Below are 24256 nucleotides of genomic sequence, written 5' to 3' on the forward strand. Positions count from 1 at the left end.
AAACATAAAGTTGCATTTGAGCTCAAAATTTAAGGCCATTACACACAGACCGCATTGCAATGTAGCTACAAGGAGTCAGGGTTGGGTGATTGAACAAATATATCGACTATCGTTTTTACAAGGACAATATATTTATTTATTTGCCCATGAGTGTGTTTGCTATTAATGATGGAGCTAATAGAAGCAGTCAACAGAAAAAAAATAATAGCGCTGTTTTAACAGCACCCTCTTTCATCTGTGACCAAACGCACCCTCCTCAGAGTGCGCCCAAATGCTTGTTGATGGAGCTGCCGAAGCTGGTGATAGCCTAGCATACTCAGCCGGATGGTGGACATGCACATGCTAATGCAAGTTAGCCGTGTTTGAGTACTTTGCTCATACTATACATCTGCACAAGCAGCACACTGCTTTGGTTACATCCTTTTTTACCTCTTTCATCTGGTTTAAAGCCAAAGAAATCACAAGTTGGCAACTTGTGACAGCTGACGGCGTTTTATGGGGTGTTTTTTTGGAAACTAGTTCGTCCATGTTTGGACTTCTCCTGTGTTGTAAACACGCAAATAATTCCGTTCATGATTACATAGAATAAGCGAATATATCGCCCATCTGCAATTGTTGGACTGACGATTGCCGGTTGGAAAATTTTTGCATAGCGCCAAACCCTACAAGGAATTATGAGTTCTTTGGAGCTTAACCTGTCATGTGACATATAAACACACTTTGTGTGTCTTTTCACTAAATGTACTGTGGACAAAACGTAGTCCACATCAGGCAGTGAGGCTGATCCTGATGTTTCTAAACAGGAAGAAACCTGAGATTCTGGTTTCATCCATTCTCGTGAGAAGGCAACAACAGGGAGAGGTTCGTGCTGTGATCCAAGGGGTTAAGCTGCATCACCGCTGCTTTCGTACTTTATGTCGGCTGTTTGAGCTCCTGTTGGCAGAGTTGGGGAGGAGGCAGAATTTCAGAGAGCCGACTGACCCAGAGCAGCATCTAGCTGTGTCTGAGGTAAAATTGTATACTCAGTACCATTGCAACACCTTAAATCAAAATCAGTTGTGTAATTGGTCAGCTCTGTTTTTTCATCTAGCACAATTACGCAGTCAGTGTGAACGACTGCATTAAGAATAGGTGAGTCCGAAAAATAGTTTTAACACACAAAATACACAGATTTTACTCGCCTGGTGTTTAAAAACTTTTCTGTTGATCTGCTTTTTTGAACAAGTTTAAACCAGATGAATATAATCCTAACGCTAACCTTGCTAAGATCTTAAAAAGATTCAGTTAAAAGGATCATGAGTCCCTTAAAGAGCCATTATCTACTCCCAACACATACACTCCCACATAGGGCTGGGTATCGTCACTGATTTCTAGAATCGATTCGATTCCGATTCGATTTGATTAGATTTGAATCTGGGAAATTTTGCCTCAGACAGTCAAAAATATTATAATTCAGATCAGTACATTTACATATTTTTGTATCTATAAAAAGGAAGCTGACACTTTCGAGACTTTATCAAAGGTGTGAGCATCACAGCAGATGCAGAAAGAAAATCATTAATCAACATATGAACGTTACCTCTGAAGTTACAGAGGTTTTATTAGAGACACAGCTAAGCGTTTTGCATTTTGTATCATTTTAAAAAGTTTAAATTTGTTCAGAAGCCTGTTGAACGGCAGAAATTAGGTTTTCTTTTCGGAAGTAAAAGGAAAAAAACCATTGGCCGACTGCGCTGTAAACAACGGTAGACTTGTGCGTAACAAGCAAGCGAATAATGCAGAAAACAGATTTCGGGGATAGACGGGAAACTGTCTGAGAGAGAGAGAGCTGTGCATGACGTGTGATTTTATCGTGTTGGAAGCAAAACAGTAAAAGTCAGACTGAATCCATGACGATGTTTATGTGAAGCTTAGTTTGGATCTTCTTTTGCTGCTGGTTCAGTCAATATTGTTTGGAGAGAGATCAAACTAACAGCTTTAGAATCAGCGCGAAAAGGGCGTAAACACAAAGCGCGGACCGCCGAAACATCAGAATCAGCGAGCTGTCGGCTTTCAGCCCCGACCGTGTCCGTGCCGTCGGGTGAGAAAGGCGACATCTCACTGATTCTGATCCGCGGGTCGCGCTGTGTGTTTATCTTTGTGCAGAATCCGTGTTCCTGCTCTCATTTACTGTTTTAGCTGTTTGGTGGTTGTTGAAATTTTGTGACGTTTCACCTGAGATTCTGGAATTTTGGGCAAAATACATTTATATAAAAAAATCGATTCAGGATTTTAATGAATCGATATCACGTTATCCAAGCCAGAATCGATTTTAATCGATTATAAAAACCCACCCCTACTCCCACAGCAGTTTTCACTTATTTCAGTGTTACAGTTGAAAAGGCCATCCTTGCAAACTTTTACATTATACTTTGCATGATGTTTGGAAACCACCTAAGGTAATAATGCCACGCTTAGCTTCCAACGAGAGCAGACTCTAATCATTCAGATATTTAATATTTAATAATTTGCGTGTCAAAAATGGCTTCATAAGTGACACTGAAGTTCCCCCTGGCTGTACAGTATAGGATATCCAGTATGTCATGATTTATTCAAGCTAGCCACCAGCAAGCAGGATGATGAACCAATCATGAAGGCACAAGTGCACTTCACACTCCCACTATGTGTTTTCTGATGGGCTTGCTTTGATCTCATTTTATACTGCCACATTCTCACATCACAAGTTAAAAGTTTACTGAGCATTTTAGAGTAGAGAAAGGAGTTCTTCCATATGATGAAAGTCCATCAGTCATTTTCATTGAGCCTCCAGCCACAGTGACAGCACTTCGTTTCCCTGTTTTATCTTGCATTTAATAACTTCCCAGCATCAGCATGTGGTGCTTGGTAGAGACACAGATACTAGAGTAGAGGTAGGTAGAGGGATGGAGAGGACTCTAGAGGATTGCTCAGCATCTCTGTTCTCCTGTGTGGCGTAGGCCAGGAGGGAAGGACTCAAATGTATGCTTTTCTCTTTGAAAATTATAATTATAATAAAAAATACCTATTGATCTTCACTGCTAGAATTTCAGAAAGGATTTCAGAGGGGATGGGCGAGACACAGGCACTGGCTTCAGAGAATAATACTCCTGCTATTGAAACCTGAAGGCCCTTTTTTTGCTCTGGCCATGTGATTGAAGGCCCCCTCTTCTGTGGAACCAGCTTCCAGTTTGGATTCAGGAGACAGACACAATCTCTACTTTTAAGATTAGGCTTCAAACTTTCCTTTTTGCTAAAGCATATAGTTAGGGCTGGACCAGGTGACCCTGAATCCTCCCTTAGTTATGCTGCAATAGACGTAGGCTGCTGGGGGATTCCCATGATGCATTGAGTTTTTCCTTTCCAGTCACCTTTCTCACTCTGTGTATTAACAGACCTCTCTGCATTGAATCATATCTGTTATTAACCTCTGTCTCTCTTCCACAGCATGTCTTTATCCTGTCTTCCTTCTCTCACCCCAACCGGTCGCAGCAGATGGCCCCGCCCCTCCCTGAGCCTGGTTCTGCTGGAGGTTTCTTCCTGTTAAAAGGGAGTTTTTCCTTCCCACTGTCGCCAAAGTGCTGCTCATAGGGGGTCATAAGGCTCTGCCTCCCATTCTACTTTTAAATACTCTAGGAACATCACCCTTTACATTTACATCACCCTTCCTACTTTACATGTGAAAAGTGGGTTTCCATGGTGTGATGTATGTGCATTGAAAATACAGATTTCTTGCAATTTGGTTTTGTTTACATGCTGAAATAAAAAAAATGACGTTAAAGAATCACCATTGTGACACACTGTATGAGATGTAGCACACAATGCAGAGGCACAAACACAAAGGGACAACATGTGCAAAAGAAGATTTTAACCAAAGTTGAGTTAAAGTTCTCATTTGTAGGTCATTCACAGAACTTTTTAATTCAACCTCTTACAATTAAATTAAATATCTGATTATTATAAAGAACATGTGGGAGAAACGATGCTGTCCTGCATGAGTTTGCAGGTTTCCCTGTTCAGTTCTCTGAGAGGAACTCATGGATTTCACTTGATCTCTGGTTAGAAAATCTTCTAATCACTGGCCTGTAGTAGTTATGGACCTAGTCTCCTCCAGGTTGTTAAAAGGTTGTTCAAGCACTGGCACGTTCTGGCTCACTGTTGTATTTTGTTTTGTACAGTAACAATTCCTGTTTCTCAGATCCTCATTTCCTACCAGCCATTCCTGCAGAAACTCATCAGCCTCCTCAGACTCCATCAGTCCACCATCCAACTCCTCTGCCTCGAACTTTTCTCATTAAGTTAAAGATAAACTAAGATTGATTTACCAAGCTTAATTAATTTAACTTTAATACATATAGTGCAGAAAGACACAGAATCGACCTGCCATGCTAAATTTGTGCCCATGTGGTATGTTCCTTAGCCCGTCAGCTTGTAGCACTGTAAATGCTTCTGCTGGCTGCAAGTTGTGTTTAACTTTTAATTATAATTAGGTTAATTCACATGTTATATTATCCTGTTTTTGCAGCCCTGCTTAAATATTTAGTTTGTTCTTGCTGACAAAATCAGCAGTGTTGCTGCACTGGAAACAGACATGACTCTGAGACACCGAAATATATTATAAATGACTTGTAATTAAAAAGTAATTTCAAATTCAAATTTTACTGTCATATTTCATTCATGTTCACCATAAATTTTTGAATGACAGAGTTGGGCCACTTGTTGGTTCTGTTTCTCAGGGTTTCAGGCGATGCATCTCCTGGTCCTTCAATTAAACCAAACAGAAGCCAAAACACTGGAGGCTTCTGTCTGTCCCAGTCCATCTGTGCTTCTGTCCCGATCCTTCTCTCTCTGTTTTGGCTTTCATTCTTGTTCTCTCATCAATATAATTTGTGTTGGTAAATGCTAGAGTTGGATGTCTCGAGACCACTTTTACGTGGTCTTGGTCTCGTCTTTGGTCTCAACTGACTTTGGTCTCGGTCTTGCATTCTCAAATCGACATAGTGTTCGGGAGATTTGGGGTCAACCATCAGCGGAGCGGGAGGGGGGGGGGGGGTCATTTTTTCAGAAGCATGGGGTCTTTTGGAGTGTAATTTGTTTGTTAGATGCCTGACTGACAACTGTAAAAAACAAAAACAACACACGAAGCACAGAGCGCACCGTCGTAAATTCCCCCTCTTTTGGTATGATCCGAGCTCAGGCACTTGGCGACTGAGCACAGCACCCATGTGAGCGAGGGGGGAGAAGCTGCTGCCTGCAAGTTTGCTGCAGACAGAGGAGAGCTTAAGTTTGACCAGGTACCAAAGCAAATCATTCGTACTGTACAAATAATGTAAATATGACGGTGTATCACAAAAGATTGATATCAAACTGATCACTTGGTTGCGTTACCTACTCTTCGAGTGAATCAACAAATGGATAAATAAAAAGCCGAACAACAACAATGCTGTTTTTTTAGAGAGTTTAGCTCACATCTCATATTTTCAGTTGTTACCCTCCACGGTTAAACAAAATCTCTAAATCGGTTTCAATTGTGTACTGATGAACACAACAATGGACATAAGGGGCTTCTTTCAAAGAAAAAACTCAGGTAGATGTTATTTTATATGCAAAACAAGAGAAATTTCAATACACAGCAGTATATTCACAGTTGAAACCAGATGTTTACACTTTAGGGAGAAAACATAAAAACTTTTTTTTTACTGTACAACATCAATTTAGATTAAACTTGTTTTGTTTTGGATGAATAAATATTGAAATATCTTTTGAATTAGTTAAATGTCAGAATAAAAAGAAGGAGCTGTCTATTTTAATCACTTTCATCAAATTTAGGAGTACATATACAGTTTATTGTTAATTAATAAGAAAACTGCAGACGATTCCATTCTGAGCTGAAGAAGCTTCTGATTGGTTAGTAGAGTCCATGTGAGTAAATTGGTGGCACAGCTGTGGATGCATATAAGGCAAAACACAGAGTCTGTTTCTGTGACATGGGAAAATCAAGAGATGTCAACAAAACACCAGGAAATGAATTGTGGAGCTCCATAAGTGTGGCTCAGTTTGAATACAATTTGGTGCCATTTACAATTAAGAAATACAGACAGTTTCTGTCTTTACTCTTAAAGTTAACAAATATGTTTTTATATTTATCAACCTAAAAAAAATAAACATTTAGTCTGATTTGATGTTACAATTAAAAAAAGTGTTTTTATCTGAAGAGTTTGTAAATACCTGGTTTCAACTCACTGTATATTTGATGATTGTCAGCACAGCGAGGGAGAGCAACAGAGATGAACAAGAGCATGTGAGACACACATGTTAGTCAAATGGTTGTTTACCAAAACTCATCAGAACATGTATCTAGTGCCTAGTGTAACTTTTTAGATACATTTGTTACTTTTCAAATTCTATATTTATTAAGTTTTGCAGCTTGTTTGCACAACAAGGATAAATAATTATATAAACTTTTCTCAATCTAAATAGTGGACTTTGGTAGAATTAAAAAATAAGTGTAGTGCAGGTCTGTGATGGTTTTTAGTGCTACTATCATCTAGTTCTGATTCTGGTTCTGTCTTGTTTAAATCCTAAGTAGTCCTGATTTTGAACTGTTGTAGTCCTGTTTTAATTCCGGATCAGTTCTGGGTCTGGTTGAATTGGGGTTTAGTCCCTGTGTCTTGATACAGCCCTGACTTTATTCTGCCTTGCTGCTTAATTAAAAAACTAGTTTAAGGTGTCCTGCATATGTGATATTTATTTTTTTCCTATATGAAGTCATTCTTTTTTGAACAAAACTCAAAACAGAGCCTAATAATCTTTCAGTAATTTCTACCCTCACTTAATTTCCTTTCGCTGCTCAGCTCTCACACAGTGGCTCAGCTATGCTCCAATCCCTCCATATTGTGGCCAATCACATGCGAGGATATAGGATACTATCATTATGTGAAAAACAGAGAGGGTGATGGACGCGACAGTCAAGTGGAGCATCCGTCTGTCCTCTCAGTAAGTGAGTGAGACAGTAGACAGCGGTGAGGAGGGCTGTGCAAAAGCAAAAACACATAAATATGCCCGAGACCCGTAAACGAAGCAGCATCTGGCTGCAGTTTAAAGACTTTTTGTCTCGGTCTTGGTCTTGGTCTCATCTCGACTCGGTCTTGGTCTCAGTCTTGGTCTCGATACCCTCTGGTCTTGGTCTTGGATTAGGCGGTCTTGACTACAAGTCTAGTAATTGCACAATCAGCAAAACAGGTAATTTAGACCGCATGACATTTCAGAACATTTCAGCCCCTTGAAAATAAAAAAAAATTCATTTAAGAAACTCAAACGAGGCTTGTAGTGTTATATTCATAGAATCTGACCTTTGGCCTCGATTCACTTCTCCCTAAACCCAGGTTAAGGTGAATACCTAATAATCTAATAACTTACTGTTGGAACTCCACAAAGATAACACTTTTCAAAGATAGCAATAAAAACTTATTGCCTTATGAGCCTATACTGGTGTATTTAAAAGTTATGTTTGACTTTATGACTTTCTGTGTGGTTTCTGGGATGCTTAGGACTCATATTGCACTGCTGGAAATAGTTTATTTTGATGCATATGCTGCTTTTTTGCAAATTTGCATTGTAATGTTTATTTTTGTTTTTCCTGCAGTATATGAAAATTGGTGTATTTCAAAAATAAAACTATGAAAACACTTAAAATAAATTTCCTGTGGTGGGAAACTAGTTTGTGAAACTTTTTTGTATTTACAGTTTTGAGGGATAAGCCTCTTAAATTTCTCTAACTAGAAATATATGTTAAAAAACGATTTTCAATTTTTTTGTAGTTTATTGCACTTTTTTGCAATGTATATAATTACTATGCACTTAATGCAGACATATTATTAAAATTTGGGCTGTAATGGTTGTATTGATGTATAGCAACTTGAAATGCTCCCAAAAATGGCTCCACAGCATGTAAAAATATAATATAAGCTCTGGCGGACTTGGTTCTATGGTAGGTCTTAAAGGGTTAAATGAACATGATCGAGAATTGTTTTAAATGCCAGTAGATAACAAAGAAATCACAAATCAAGACTATTCTTGATGAAATTATGTGTTTTTTCTAAACAAGTATGGACAGAGATGTCTGATGTTGTTCCTGGGATCTGCTGGAGCCACTTGCCTAGCCTAGCCAGAACAGCAGTGACGAGCCATCTTCTTGGTAAAACGTACTTGATGGTGACTTGTGGAACTGGCTTGAAGTTGGCCTCTAGTGTTATACGCCACATCACCATGGAGTTCCTAATGAAGGCTCTTTTATATTTTTAGGCCTAACATAGCAATTGTGTTGTTCCTCGTCATGATAGTTTTATTTTAATAGAACTACATTATATTTTCAAATGCATTCCAGTATCCTTATAATCAAAAGATAAAGATTTTGACTTTGAACATCTCTCATAATCTACAAATTTGTCAGGTTTGGGATTGACTGATTGACTTTTTTTTATTGTTTACACAAACTTCAAGTTGGAGGTGCCACATGTTTGCTTTATGGCATGGTTGGCCTTAGTTAAAGAGGTTTCAATTATATCCTTCTATTTCTTGTCTTTTAACTAAGATGCCACTTCAGTACCATGGGAGTTGTTGAGTACAGGATGTATTTATAAGATATAAATTGCACTAGTACATTGTGTTGAGTGGATCTCAGGGCAGAATTAACAGGTTGTTGTCAAAAACATATGGTGGTACTTGTAGACTTCAGATGTCTGGGAATTAATGACTCATCAGTGGAAACCCTTGGAGAGGAGGTTTTTTATAGAGTTGGATATAACGTTGTCAGTGTGTGTGTGTGAGAGAGAGAGAGAGAGCAAAACAGCATCACTCATTGGTTCTTGTGCGCACTGGGTTGATGGTAACATGCATGCTTCACCTCAAGAGAACATCATCTAGTTCTATCATATTGTGCCCTTAAAACATAAACCTCTGCTGCCTGATCTGACTGCTGCTTGTGCTTTGAAGAGGCTGGCACTACTCAATGGAGACCAGATGAAACATTGATACTGAGATGAAACACCAGCTCTTGTGTATGGCAGACCAGGAGAGTCACACACATTGAAATAAAGCATTTCATAATTCACTGATGAATGCATTAAAAAAATACAATAATAAATTCATTTACAAATTACTTTTTATTTTACTCTTACTTGATATATTAATAAAGTAATTCATTATTTGATAATTCCATGGACAATAAAAAAGGAATTATAGATAAACATTTCTAAATCCATTAGTAAATACTTACAGAAAAACAAACATTATCAATAACAATTTGAAAAAAACATCTTTGAATGGCTAAAACGAACATCACTGCATGTAGTCCCACTCTTTTAAGCTCATTTTAGCTTGTGAAAATATCACATCCCAGCAGTACTAGCTAGCTCCAGTCTTTACTAAGCTTTATTTGCTATACACAAGTAAAGCTTGCAGCAGCTAAAGAATTGTATTTATACACAGCCTTAAAGCAATGACTGCAAGCTAAAACCTTAAAATAATTATTAAAATGATGTCCAAACACAATCTAACCAGACCATGTTACCACATACTTCCTGATTAGGGATGGGTACCAGTATCTGGTGCAATTATGGCACCGGTTCTGACATAAACGGTAGTAACCAGACCGAAAAGCAGCGCACATTTCGGTGCTTTTTTTTCCCTGAGACGTGATACACTTTGGATTCTAGCCAATCATTTTACCTTTCCGAGGATAGTAGGCGGGCCCAGGTATGTACGTTCTTTTAGAGCAGAGCTACAGAATAAAAAGTCTGGCTGTACTTCACAGCAAAAGATGCAAACTCAGCAGCCTGCAACAAGTGCTTTAAGGTGATACTGTGATACTGTCAAAGGAGGTAACACCTCAAATCCGATGAAACACTTAAAAGCCGAGAAATGCACCGTATTTGATAGCTTGCTGCGAGACCTCACACCGAGCACATCTACTGCGGGTGTGGTGCCTGTTATCTGACCCGGAGTTAGCAACATCCCCCAAAAAGCTGAAGAGTAGAGTCCTGGCCCCTAGCCCTGCCAGTGTAGCAGAAATGATGAGGATGATGATGCAGCAGCAGCCGTTCTTCTCTGCGTGAGTAGCTTAATGTTGTTCGTGTGTAATTTATGTTGAGTAGGCTAACCACGTTATTACATTAATGCATGTAAGGTGAACTAGCAAACACCGTCGTAGTTACATGCGGCTGTCTTCTTGTTTGATGGCAGATACTCCCTTCACCCTGGCCAAAAAGGCTAAAATGACCAAAGAAAAAGTGGAAAACAGTTAAACATGAGAGGTTTTTGGACAAAGTTTGTGTTTTTTCCATTGTTTAAGCACTGCTTCCAGCCAAGAGTGATACCATATATGCCCCATAGCTGCAGAAAAGGCTAACATTGTTATCTTTTTACAAAAAAACAGCTGAACATGAGAGGTTTTTGGACCAATTTTGTGTTCTCCATTCTTTAGGCACCGGTTTGAGCACCGTTTAAGCACCGGCACCGTATCAAAAGTACCGGTTTGGTACTGGTATCAGATAAAACTTAAACGATACCCATCCCTATTCCTGATACTTAAGCGTTGCGGTGGAGGTGTGGTCCCGGGCGCGACTGCAGCGGAGGAGTGGTGCAGTGAGCTCAACGGGGCGGTGCTGGAGAGGCAGGTGAGAACAGCTGATGGCGTTTGGGCTGATGACGGTTTCCTTCCACATTTTTAGAGAGACGGGAGAGGAGCGGAGGGGAGCTGTCCAGATTACGGACTGTCACAACAAATGAAAACTAAAAATAAACGTGGCATCTGGCAATAAAGAACAGTGTGTGTGTGTGTAGGTGTGTGAAGTGCATCTCACAAGCGTTAAACGAATTTTACAAACTATGACATACCTTTCGACATGTTACTGACCCCTGCCAAGGCAAAGACTAGAGATAATACTATTGATCTAAGTTAATTTGTATGAAATGAGCAAGATACTAACCCCATGTTGCTCTCCGATGCATCCATCGGAGTGTGAATGTGTATGAATGGTAGACTACTTAGCACTTAGGTCAGAAAAAAGTGCTTGTGTGATTGGGTGAATGAATTAGCTGTATAACGCGCTTTGAGTGCTCAGACAGAGTAGAAAAACACTATATAAGAACAAGTCCATTTACCAAATACATGAGTTCACACATTTAAGGCCTCTTCAAAATATGAGTGTTACATTAAAACAATGAATAGCAAATAAGCAGCACTGCACTTGCCATCAGTGGTTTGTAACATGAGTAACTGTATAGTTCACTAGGGTCAAGTTAAAAATCACATAAGTTTCATACTATATATGATTTAATTCCATTTTATATAATGCACTAAAATAAAAAAAACTCCAGTTATGGTTACTTGGGAGTTTGTTAATATATTTTTTAATGGTGAAAAAAAATGAGGATTCCTGTTCTTTGAATTCATGAGCACTGCAGAGGGATGTCCTTGAATATTTCCTTGGATGTCTTCTATTCTATTTTACATCACTTGGAACCTCCTTTAAAATCCGTACAAAAAGACAGACCTCAGTGTTTTATGTCCTTCAGAGAAACATCGACTCATCAAGTTCAGTCTGTTCCTTTCTACAGCTGTGGTTAACCAGAGCACAACTGTTTGTTTGACAGTCTGCTGTTCGAAATTCAAAACATCTAAACAGCAAAACCTGAAACAGCAGGCTGTGGCATGAATTGGAAAATGCAGTTTTAATTACATGTCCATGATCTGTTTTGTCATTTTTTTTTAATCGTTTTAATCAGTGGTCCGTCACTATCAATTATGATACACATTTTCTCCTCTCTTTTTATAACTGATGGTCCCAGTGTATCTTATGCTGAAGGAGGGAATAGAGGAAGTATTAAACCTCCTTCTGTAGTGTCTGAAGAACTGGAAAAGCTCTGATTATGGCCATTATGCAGATACTTTGTAACTAACTGTCAGGGTGCAGGCTGGAGTGGTTATGTTTTTTTGACTGGTCAGGCTGGGCTTGCTTTACACCTTTGCGGTGGAGCTGTGCCTTCCCTGTACTCCTGGGTCTAATCTACTTAACTGAGGGCTATGTATTTTGGTTAGTTGCCAGAAAAAAAATAACAACCCACCTTGTGTCATCAATTTGATTGATGGCCCCAGCATTGACCTTTTGACCCTACCGGAAGTACTCCGGAAGTGTCTAATCGATTCCATATGTATGACTAATTGCATCCGGTGGGCAAAAAAGGAGGGGTAGTTCCTGGGGGGGGGATCAGAGAGGGAGGGTTCCCGGAGAGTTCTGGGGCTGACGCAGCAGATTTCTGTTGAGTCAGTGCTGTATAGAGAGACAGAGCGGCAGTTAGTTTTCCACAGACAAACTCATAGTTTGAATTCTGTTTAAATATTATGACAATGTAATCTTGATAACCATTTTCTCAGTAAAGAGCTATTTCTTTTTACAATAGCGGCTTTATTTTGCTATCTTACGTTAATCTAAAGGCGCAATAAAATAAGAACCTTTGAGATTATCTGACTAGTAACGGATTGCATTTATATATAGTGCCGGGTAGAGGCAAGCTACACCATTGCTTGTATGTGTTAAAAAAAATCCCTAAGTGAAAAGAGCACCGCGCACATATTCAGAAATCAGTCTTACTTAAACAATTAGAACACCCTGATGAGGTATTTTGGTTTTGTGCAGCCACTCCTTCTCAGACCAAAGTAGAGTTTTTCTTCATTTTTTGAGCTACTTTTACAACAGGTTTTCTCATTAGCAGAAAACTCTCAACAGACAGAAACTCTAAAAGAAAACTGTCTTGCACTACGCACATCAAGGAGTCAACAACCCCTCTAATCGTTATTAGTATTTCTTAATGCCTCCAGCCAAGCAAAGAATTTCATAAAGGCCTCCACTCCTTGTACGTGCAAAATAACCTCGAATAAAAAAAAAAAGAAAGAAAGAAGAAGAAAAAAGCACATATTCAGAACTCTATCCCAAATAATTTTATTAAATCACCCCGATGAGGTATTTTGGTTTTGTGCAGCCACTCCTTCTCAGACCAAAAGTAAAGAGTTTTTCTTCATTTTTTGAGCTACTTTTACAAGGGGTTTTCTCGGCATCGAAAACCGGGGAGCCGGAAGAGCCGTGGTACATGAGAGTGTTGTAGGTGACGTAGATATTTTCAAAGGGGTCGTTTTTGATCTGTTGATTGATTTCACAAAGACTGCAAAATTCCTCGCAGTCTTCTAAATTTTCATTATTCTCTCGCCTCTCTTTCTCGATGACGCATGTAGGACTCATTTTTTTCACTCCTCCTCCTGGGTGTCCGACGAAACAGGCCTCGCCGTCTGAAGCACAGGTCCAAATCTCTTAAGGAGCCCTGGCGACACTTTCTCTGTTTCCAGCTTAAGTATGACGTAATCTAACTTATCGTTGCCAACGAACACCTTACTGCTGAGGTTGTTCCTGTCTGATTCTTGGTCTTCAAAGTTAAAGACCACGGTAACATTTACAAATTCACGCCAGTTAGGTGAGTTTGATTTAACTCAGTAGTCGAATAAGTGGGCGTTGGTCAAGACAAAGTTGTCAAATAGCACAAAGCCTGTGCCTTGCTTTATGAAGGAACCAGTTATGAGGCAAACTGACTCGCTCAGTTCGAGCAGCAACATAACACTGCGAATTTCAGTAAAAGGCTGTCGGCTCTTTCCAAAGGTCTCCTTCCATTTCAGTGCTTCCTGAAAATAATTTTTAGGGAATCTACACTCCATCCATCGTTTCAGATGCGGATACTGCTGACAAAGTAGATCGTAAACCTCCTTACGGTCAGTACTGCTGCCCGTTTCTTTGATTGCCGTTTTTAGACTCAATCCGTTCTGTCGTGCTACATCTAAGACTGATGTCACTCCACCGCTGCGCTTTGCATTATTTGATGCGTGTGGAGGTTTCTGCTGCCCTGGGATGGCTACATCTTTTATTTCCGTATCTGCTCCCTGTGGAAAACATATCTGGAATTTCTTATTGTCCATACAATCAATTATGTCTGTGCACTCAGTCTTACGTTCGTTGTTGATGTTAACCAGCTCAAAGTAGCCCAGGTCATCGCTGAAGCGACCGTCTCTTTTCAGAGCCTCGGCCGCAGTTATTCCCTTCTCCCCGTAAACACAAAGATACTTGAACTGTTTTAAAGCGTCAGTCCTCCCTTTGTACTGATGTAAAAGACAGAATAGCAATCTCTCGCCTTAACCATCTTCTTATATTTACTGAAAGGCCTCCGTGCAAGCTTGAACATGTTGCGTGTGCCGACTGAACTGATGTCCATGTTGGTCCTGCAGAGAATCAGAGTTGGAAAAGTTGTTAATGTAGCAAAAAATTAAATGTATTGCATTTTGTTCATAATCTCTTTAAAGCCACGATCACTGGAGTGGGTAAATGAGTCTGCAAAGTTAAAAAAACAGATTTACATCCATGTTTATTACTTTTATCGGACATCATCCGATCCCATTTATACACATTTAAGAAAAAACGTGGAAAACATCCTGTTGTTTCCATATAGAGACTCGGCATTTGAACCATCCCAAATATTTGGACTAGGGAACCAACACCTCAAACCGGTAAAAAGGTCAAGGACACAGTTACACGATCACTAAACTAACCTATTTTTGGATAAAATAAAACTATATAAGCATGAGCCCTGGAATCTCGGTTTAAAAAAAAAAGAAGCACTACATATTACTTTTCTTATGTTCAGTATACAGGAGTTGCTGCTCACAGTCTGAGTTGCACTAATGTGTCTGTCAGATGTCCCAACGTCAGGCCGCACGCGCACTCATGCCGGACACCTCCTGACCTTATTTCCACGAACCCTCGACTCAGCTGCAAAGTGCTTACGGAGTAAGTTTCCTTTTCATCAGAATTATCTGCCGTCATTCAGACATAAGTTGAGCAATGATTTAACCAATTTTCCATCAAAGGGATGCCGGAATTAAACAGAACATAGGATGTAAGTTAAGGAAATATAAGTTTGAATATGGAGCACATCTCCTTCAGCGTTCACAATAATGGATGCATTTCTCTCAGTCAACCGACTCTTTAGGGGGAAAGCGGCTAATAGTTAGTGGGCTCTGTGGTTGTGGTTGTTAATCACACTAGGAGTGAACAAAAGCAGAAAAAACCCTGTAAAGATGCAGACTGTGAAAGTCTGGTTTATACCATAAATCTTACCAGCTGTAACTGGGTTTTTTTTTGTTTCTAAGTTATAAGCACGTGTCAAGACTTCTGTCTCCCATTGCTGATGTGATCCTCCTTTTTTGTTCCCTATTAATGATCTACAGTAATTTGTGATATTGCCCCCATAAAATAATAAGGTTTTATTGAAATCATTTTAATACAGAGATTTGATTTCTTGTGCATGCTTTGGATAAAAAAGTAATTTTGTCAAGACTGAATGTAGTTTACCAACTGCTCCTCAGTCCAAACTGACTTTATGGTTCATACGTGTCAACTCAGGAACTCCTGCCGTGACCTCCTCTCTGTGAGCACACACACACACACACACACACAGGAGAGAAACAGAAAGATCATTAATGCAGAGGATTGCAGCAGCTCTTGGATTTTCACTCTCTGCCGGATTTCGGAAGAACGGTCACATAAATTTCATTACAAATTTTTTGCCTTTGCTTCAATGTGTCTTTAAATCCTTTCTTGTTCAAATTGTTTATTCACATAGTAAAGAAGTAGCTCGGGAACTCAGCAAGTAGGAACAGCGATAGTTTAAATACATTTTCTACAATACAGAGGATTTCATCATCCGCAGTTTGTGAAAACTGCAGTTAAAAAAAAATCAGTAAATTCACAAATGATGGACTCTTTTCAGAGGTATGCTTCATGTACTGATTAACATACAGTTCAAAGATGTACATTAGGCTGCACACTGGTTATGTGGATTTGCTATATGAATATGCTCAAGAGTCTGTTTGAGCTAAAAACTTGAAATATATATCTGTATATTTTAAATCAGTAACATAGATAAAATGTTTTTGGATAACAAACGAGTCACAATTTAAACACTGTTTGAATAATCAAAGAGATATTTATAAAGGGCAGGCTACAACAGACATGCTTACCGGGAGCTGTATTGTCTCTTCTGCATAAGCCACACCAGAAACGCTCTGTGCGGATAGCAAAGTCTGCGCCGTGGAAGTGTCCGGACCCTCCACGCTGGGATCTGCCGCACAACCTCACACTGGTCCCCAGGGGCACGGCAAACTTGTAAGCCCTAGTTTGGCTCCAGAAAGAAAGATGCTCGAGTTGTTCTTGTGTCCAACAAAAAATGAGTTCTAATATGTTTTATTTGTAATGTTACTGCGTTAGCACAAGTTCAAAAAATTATTAGTCTCTTAAATGAATGGCATCTTGACGGGGACTCGGTAAGAGGCTTAAAAACTAATAGAATGTTTTACATCTTGGATACACTTCAATGAAACTCGAAAAGTGGGACACACAGTGTGGAGATGATGACTTGGCATTTGTTAGGGAGGAGTGTAAGTATAGAGAGGAGGAATTCCTACTTCCCATTCATGTACTCTGCAAAGTGCATTGTGTCCTTGTGACATGTTTACTTTTTTTCAAAATAAATAGCTGTGACAAAAACATCAAAGTTGAGGTACGTATTCACCACAGTATTGTGTTTTTTTTTTATTAGGGTCAAATTTCTTTTTGGGTAAAAAATTAAGCCAACATCCAAGTGTCAAAGGTCAGTTCTAAAAAACAAGTCAGTCCCTGAAGCTTATTTGTGCCACAGAGGCTTATTCGGTGACTGTGGGAATGTGTAAGGAATGTTTCTTAAAAAAACTTTGTTGTTACATTATAGCAATATTGAGGAAAGATTTAACGGTTGATCATGGAGCTGAATGAAGGTCAAAGGGAAAGTCCCTGCCACGCTTCCGGTTATGCTTCCATCCGGCGTAGTCATCCAGCCAGTCCGTGCTATATCGCCCCTCCTGACCCGGAGTGGTATAACGTGTTGTAGAAAAGTTTGATTGATTCGCTCTCTCTCTCACTCACAAAAATAATAAATTCTCTGGGTTTTTTTTTTTTTCTTATACGCTTATGGTACCCGACGAAGGAAGCAACCTGATCTCTCGGAGGTAATTGACCGGGATGAACCGACGGTCGTCTGATTCCTTCTTGATGTGCGTAAAACAAGGCCGTTTTCTTTTAGGGATTCTGTCTATTTTCTGTTAATGAGAAAACCTGTTGTAAAAGTAGCTCAAAAAATGAAGAAAAACTCTACTTTGGTCTGAGAAGGAGTGGCTGCACAAAACCAAAATACCTCATTGGGGTGTTTTAATTTAATTTAATTTTAATTTTAATTGTTTAAGTAAGACTGATTTCTGAATATGTGCGCGGTGCTCTTTTCACTTAGGGATTTTTTTTAACACATACAAGCAATGGTGTAGCTTGCCTCCACCCGGCACTATATATAAATGCAATCTGTTACTAGTCAGATAATCATAAAGGTTCTTATTTTATTGCGCCTGTAATAAGATTAACGTAAGATAGCAAAATAAAGCTGCTATTGTAAAAAGAAATAGCTCTTTACTGAGAAAATGGTTATGAAGATCACATTGTCATAATATTTAAACAGAATTCAAACTATGAGTTTGTCTGTGGAAAACTAACTGCCGCTCTGTCTCTCTATACAGCTTTGACTCAACAGAAATCTGCTGCGTCAGCCCCATGAACTCTCCAGGAGCCCTACATCTCTGATCCCCCCCCCCCCCCCCCCCCCCCCCCCCCCCAGGAACCACCCCTCCTTTTTTTCCCACCGGATGTGATTAGTCACACATATGGAATCGTTTAGACACTTCCGGAGTACCCCCCCTCCCCTCACCGGATGCAATTCGTCGCGCTTATGGATCATACTACATACATCTGGAATCGATTAGTCACTTCCGGAGTACTTCCGGTAGGGTCAAAAGGTCAAGGCTGGGGCCATCAATCAAATTGATGACACATGGTGGGTTGTTATTTTTTTGCCAGATTGTCCCATTGCACTCCTTGTGACAAAGGATGCCACAACATATCTGCAAATCATTGCCCTGAGTCTGTATCACCAAACTACTCACTTTTGTAAATAAAAGATTTTTCATTACAGTCCTTGGTTCAGGCTAAATCAATAACCATGAGAGTACAATGGTTTATACAAATGAAAAACAGACATAAATAACATGAGATAAACAGAGCTTGCAAAAACAAGGAGATAAGAGTAACTCAGCAAACAGAAAGCTGAATACTGTTTACTCTCTTTAAATGCTTCACTTCTTTCATTGATTTTTATGCTGATTTTTCCCCTCTTTCCATATGAGCTTACCTGCTTCTGGACAGTTATAGATCATTAGAACTAAAGTGTTCTTAACAGAAACAGCAACATTTTGAACTGTCCAGATCCCACAGGTCATCTGGATCCGTTTTTTTTTATCAGTTCCCAGAGTCAGAACCAGAGGTGGAGAAGCTGCATTCAGCTTTTATGCTCCATATATCTGAAACAAACTCCCAGAAAGCCTGAAACACTCAGTTTATTTAAATCCAGGTTGAAGACTCACCTGTTCTCAGCTGCTTTTGAATAAAGCACCAAATCTGCACCGTTTTACTTTTAAGCTTAAATTTCTAAACTTACATTTTAACTACTGGTTTTATCTACTGTTCCTTTCTCTTTTTTTCCATTTTAAATCATGCTTTTTATTTGTTTTTGTTTTTTAATGTCTCTGTAAAGCACATTGAATCACCTTGCTGTTGAATTGTGCTATATAAATAAACTCTCCTTGCCTTACTGGCTAACCAAGATATATGGAAAGCCAAGTTAATGACTCAAATAATAAGCAAAATACACACAGAAGCTGCCAGAAAGGTAATAATAAATAATAAAAAATGAAGGAAAAATTTAAATCTAAATTTCAAGAATTGTACTGCACTGAAAAATGAACATAAATAAAATACCCTGGGACCATTACAGATGATGTGTAATGATTTATGTAATACTTGCGAAGGGGTTTTTCACACATTGCAAGAATGTCGTCAGTTTCCCTCAGTTTTACCCACCATTTCAACATCTAACAACTCTTTAGCCACAAAGATGGCTAATATATATATATATATATATATACATATATATATATACACACACACACACACACACATATACATCGGTACGCATATATCGGTACGCATATGTATCGAACAACTTTTAACTTTTTGTCGAGTGCAGATCCACTGAGCACAGCGCAAGCTAGCAAGACAGAAGCTAAGCTCGTTGCAACATGGCAACTGCCTCAACGCTACCCGAAATTGAACCTCCACCACCCTCATTCAAATCTGGCGTTTGGAACTATCTTGGTTTTCATGTTAAGCATGACCCTGATGGTATGCGCATCATGGACAAAAGTAAAACAGTATGTCGGATGTGCCACGCAATGCTCAATTTGTGGGTAGCGCAGTTAGCTTGTTAATGTGTTGACGTCCAGCCCCACACACGGGGCGATCCGCGGTAACTTCTTAACGGAGATTTGCCGCGTTATGACGTTAATGTCATTTTAACGAGATTAACGCTGACAGCACTACTGGGAACACAACAAATATGACAGCACATTTACGCCGACATCATCCTAGTGCAAAGACAAGTGGAAGCAGACAAAAACAACAAGCACACATGCTACAAACTTTACCTGAGTCGTTTAGACAGCTGTTAGCACATGATTCTCCTTATGGGGACCTGATATGTTTAATATGCTGCTGAGAATATAGCCCACAAGAAGCGTATAGTATAGCTTTTATTCTGGAAAGAGCCATTTCTCTGTAAAAAACTCTTTTTTCCAAAGATGAGTGATTTCTCGATCAGATAGATTTATTATTTTTATTTTGTTGTTTCAGCAACATTAAATTTAAAAACTGTACTTTTGAGTTAAAATATATATTTATAATTTTAATAAATGATAAATTAAAAAGGCATGAACATTTTTTGTATTGAAAAAATATTGAACTGTGTCACCAAAGTATCAAACCAAACCAAACCGTGAATGTGTATCGTTGCACCCCTAGTATACATGTATAAAAAATTCCCCACTCGCCCCTGCGGGCGGCCAATCCTTCAAGCTCGGGTCCTCTACCAGAGGCCTGGGAGCTTGACGGTCCTGCGCAGTATCTTAGCTGTTCCTAGGACTGCGCTCTTCTGGACAGAGATCTCCGATGTTGCTCCCGGGATCTGCTGGAGCCACTCGCCTAGTTTGGGAGTCACCGCACCTATTACCACTAGGACAACTTGTTACCTTCACCTGCCACATTTTCTCAAGCAGTTCTCTGAGTCCTTGGTATTTCTCGAGCGTCTCATGTTCCTTCTTTCTGATGTTACTGTCATTGGGAACCGCTACATCTATCACTAAGGGCATCTTCTTCTGTTTGTCTACCATCACTATGATGGTTGGTTAGCCACCACCATTTTGTCCGTCTGTATCTGGAAGTCCCACAGGATTTTAGCTGGGTCATTCTTCACCACCTTAGGGGGCGTCTCCCATTTTGACCTCGGGAATTCCAGGCCGTATTCGGCACAGATGTTTCTGTATACTATGCTGGCCACTTTTTTTTTGGTTATGGCGTTCCATGTATGCCCTGCCTGCTAGCATCTTACACCCTGCTGTTATGTGCTGGGCATCTTTACACAGCCTGCACCTGGGGTCTTGCCTGGTGTGATAGACCTGTGCTGCCATGATTAGTGCCTCTGTGCTGTCTTTTAGTCCGGCTTTGTCCAGCCACTGGTAGGATTTCTGGATATCAGCCACCTCCATATTTTGCCGGTGGTAGATAACGTGCAGTGGCCTGTCCTTCCATAATGGTGGCTCCTCTGCCTCCTCATTCTTGGGTTTCTGCTGTCTGATATAGTCACTGAGCACGCGGTCGGTTGGGGCCATCTTACTGATGTATTCGTGGATGTTTGTTGTCTCATCCTGGACCATGGTGCTGACACTCACCAGTCCCCGGCCTCCTTCCTTCCGCTTAGTGCACACCCTCAGGGTGCTGGATTTGGCGTGAAACCCTCCATGCATGGTCGGAAGCTTCCTTGTCTTTATGTCAGTGGCTTCTATCTCCTCCTTTGGCCAGCCTATTACCCCAGCAGGGTACCTGATCACAGACACGGCGTAGGTGTTGATAGCCTGAATCTTGTTCTTACCATTCAGCTGACTTCTCAGGACTTGCCTGACCCTCTGCAGGTACTTGGTGGTTGCAGCTTTTCTAGCAACCTCTTCATGGTTCCCATTTGCCTGCGGTATCCCCATGTACTTGTAGCTGTCCTCTATGTCTGCAATGTTGCCTTCTGGTAGTTTGATCCCCTCAGTTCTGACTACCTTCCCTCTCTTTGTTACAATCCCACTACACTTCTCCATTCCGAACGACATTCTGATGTCATTGCTGTATATCCTGGTGGTGTGGATCAGTGAATCGATGTCTCGTTCACTCTTGGCATACAGCTTGATCCATGTACAGGAGGTGGCTGACAACTGCTCCAATTGTAGTCGGTAGCCGCAGCCAGTCCTCACTGAGGGGATTCAGGCCTATGCAGAACAGCAGTGGGGACAGAGCATCTCCTTGGTAGATCCCACACTTGATGGTGACATGCTATGGACTTGAAGCTGGCCCTGTTGTCTGCCAGATCCCCATTGAGTTCCTGTTGAAGGTTCTTAGGGTCTTGTTGATCTTGTATAGTTCTAGGCATTCCAGGACCCAGTTGTGGGGCATAGAGTCATATGCTTTCGTGTAATCAATCCAGGCAAAAGTTGGTCTGACTGCTCGGTCTACCAGTAGCTGGTGTTTTGCACCTCTGGTATTCTTGCCCATGCCTTTCTGTGCCCCACTCATGTATTGACGCATGTGCCTGTTCATCTTAGCTGCTATGATGCCTGACAGGAGCTTCCACGTGGTGCTGAGGCAGGTTATTGGTCGGTAGTTGGAGGCGACTGGTCCCTTCTGGGGGGTCCTTGAGGATCAGGACTGACCAGCCTTCAGTTAGCCATTCTGGGTGTCTCTCATCAACTAGCAGCTGGTTCATTTGTGATGCCAGGCACTCGTGGAGTGCTTCTTTAGCCAGTAGGCATCAACCATGTCGGGGCCTGGTGCTGTCTAACTCTTCATACTGGAAACCCTTTCTTGGATATCAGCCACTGTGATGGTTACTGGACCCTGTTCAGGGAGGTCGCTGTGGTCTGCCCTCCGATCCACTAGCCACTGAGCATTGCCATTATGGGTTGCGTCCTTCTCCTATATGCTCTTCCAGTATTGTTCTGTCTCCAGCCTTGGTGGTGCTGTTCTCATATTGTTCCCCTGCCACTGAGAGTACACCTTGGCTAGTTCTGTGGAGAACAGCTGGTTTATTCTCCTACCTTCGATCTCTCTAGTGTACCTCTTCAAGCGGCTGGCCAAGACTGTGAGTCGTTGATGGCAGTTTCCTCGCTGTACTTCATAGGCACCTTCTTCATCGCACCTTTCTACAGCTACGGTAGTTGGCTAACCTCCCTCCGTGCTACCTTGATCTTAGTCCTTAGTCCAAGGTACGTCACCGTAGCCTTGGCAAACTCACACTTAGCTAAGTTGAGAGTTAGAGTAGCTTGGGCCAAACGGTGAAATACCTGGCGTAGAGTTTCCAAATGATCTTGGCATGTTTCAGTATAAATTACTAGATCATCTAGGTAGGCACTGCAGTTGGACAGGCCACGGAGGACTTTATTTACCAGCCTCTGAAAGGTGGCAGGAGCGTTACACATGGCAAACGCCATGACTGTGTACTGTAAAAAATTATCAGGTGTTACAAAGGCAGAGATGTTACTGGCACGTTCAGTTAAAGGGACCTGCCAGTAACCTTTAAGAAGATCTAATTTAGTGACATACTGAGCAGTCCCAATACTGTCCACACAATCCTCAATTCTTGGGAGAGGATGTGAGTCAGGATGTGAGATGTGAGTCAGCCACAGTCACAGAGTTCACCTTCCAGAAGTCTGTAAAAATACGGGGCAAGCCATCTGGCTTAGACTCTACTATACAAGGCGAGCTCCAGGGTCTTTAAACTAAGCCATGTTGCAGCAAATAGTCAGCCTCCTGTCTCATGAGCAAGCGTTTATGGGGGCTGGCTCGATAAGGATGCTGCTTAATAGGATTAGCTCACTGGACATCAATATCATGCTCTAGCACTGTAGTGCGAGTTGGCACATCCCCGAATAAACAGGTATATTCATTAATCAACACAGTTATATCTTCTTGCTGCTCTGAAGACAGATGCTTGAGCAAGCTCGGTAATGCTTTCAGCATTTCTGAGTTAGGCAAACGGAGTGTAGAACAGGTGGGATAACTTAGCTTTAAACCATCAACCTTGTCCACTCCTCCTTTCTCTGGTTGGCTTGAGGCTACAACAGGAGCACAGACCCGAACAGGCTCTGGTGTTGACCGAGGATGGTATAATTTCAACATGTTTATGTGGCAGACGCGTGTTTTGCGTCTGCAGTCGGGAGTGAAAATTACATAATCAGTCTCCCCTCTCTTTTCACAGACTTCAAAGGGACCGTTATATCTAGCAGACAAGGCTGAGCCCAGAACAGGCCAAAGTACAAGTATCTGCTCACCCACCTGAAAGGTTCTTTTAATAGAAGCCTTATCATAATGGTGTTTTTCGCCCTGTGACACAGCAAGGTGCTGTTTAGCCAGGGCGTTTGCTTGACTCAAATGCTCACGGAAGTGTTTTACATACCTGCTTACAGTTACTTTGGAAATCCTGTGTGGGCTCACAAATTCCTCTTTCAAAGCTTTGAGAGGTCCGCGTGGCGTATGGCCAAATACCAGCTCAGAAGGACTAAAACCAAGTGACTCCTGAACAGCGTCACGGGCGTCAAATAACACAAATGGAACTCCCTCATCCCAGCTCCTTTGAGATTTAAGGCAGTATTTGCGTAGCATTGCCTTTAAGGTCTGATGCCACCGCTCTAATGCACCTTGCGATTCAGGATGGTAAGCAGAGGACACGACATGTTTGACACCTTGAGTGCTAGCCACTTTTTGAATAACTTTTAAAAGTTTGAGCCCTGGTCAGTCTGTATGACCTTTGGCAGGCCAAACACTAAAAAAAGAATGTTGTCAACGCCTTAACAACTGATTTTTCTGTAACCTTATATAATGGGACAGCCTCAGGGAAACGGGTAGCTGCACAC

The 24256-nt window shown here is 40.8% G+C and overlaps 1 protein-coding gene and 1 pseudogene across 1 annotated transcript; both read right to left on the reverse strand.

The window, feature by feature from the left end:
- Positions 1-13019: 13019 nt before the first annotated feature.
- LOC146510758 (serine protease FAM111A-like) lies at positions 13020-14331 on the reverse strand (annotated as a pseudogene).
- A 5994-nt stretch (positions 14332-20325) lies between these two features.
- LOC146510759 (uncharacterized) lies at positions 20326-24143 on the reverse strand. Its single transcript, XM_085173112.1, has one exon. It carries the CDS (start codon positions 21458-21460, stop codon positions 20564-20566), a length of 897 nt encoding a protein of 298 aa, XP_085029238.1. The 5' UTR covers positions 21461-24143; the 3' UTR covers positions 20326-20563.
- Positions 24144-24256: the final 113 nt, after the last annotated feature.

The sequence above is a fragment of the Neolamprologus multifasciatus genome, chromosome 9 (assembly GCF_963576455.1).
Source record: "Neolamprologus multifasciatus chromosome 9, fNeoMul1.2, whole genome shotgun sequence".
Classification (NCBI taxonomy): Eukaryota; Metazoa; Chordata; class Actinopteri; order Cichliformes; family Cichlidae; genus Neolamprologus; species Neolamprologus multifasciatus.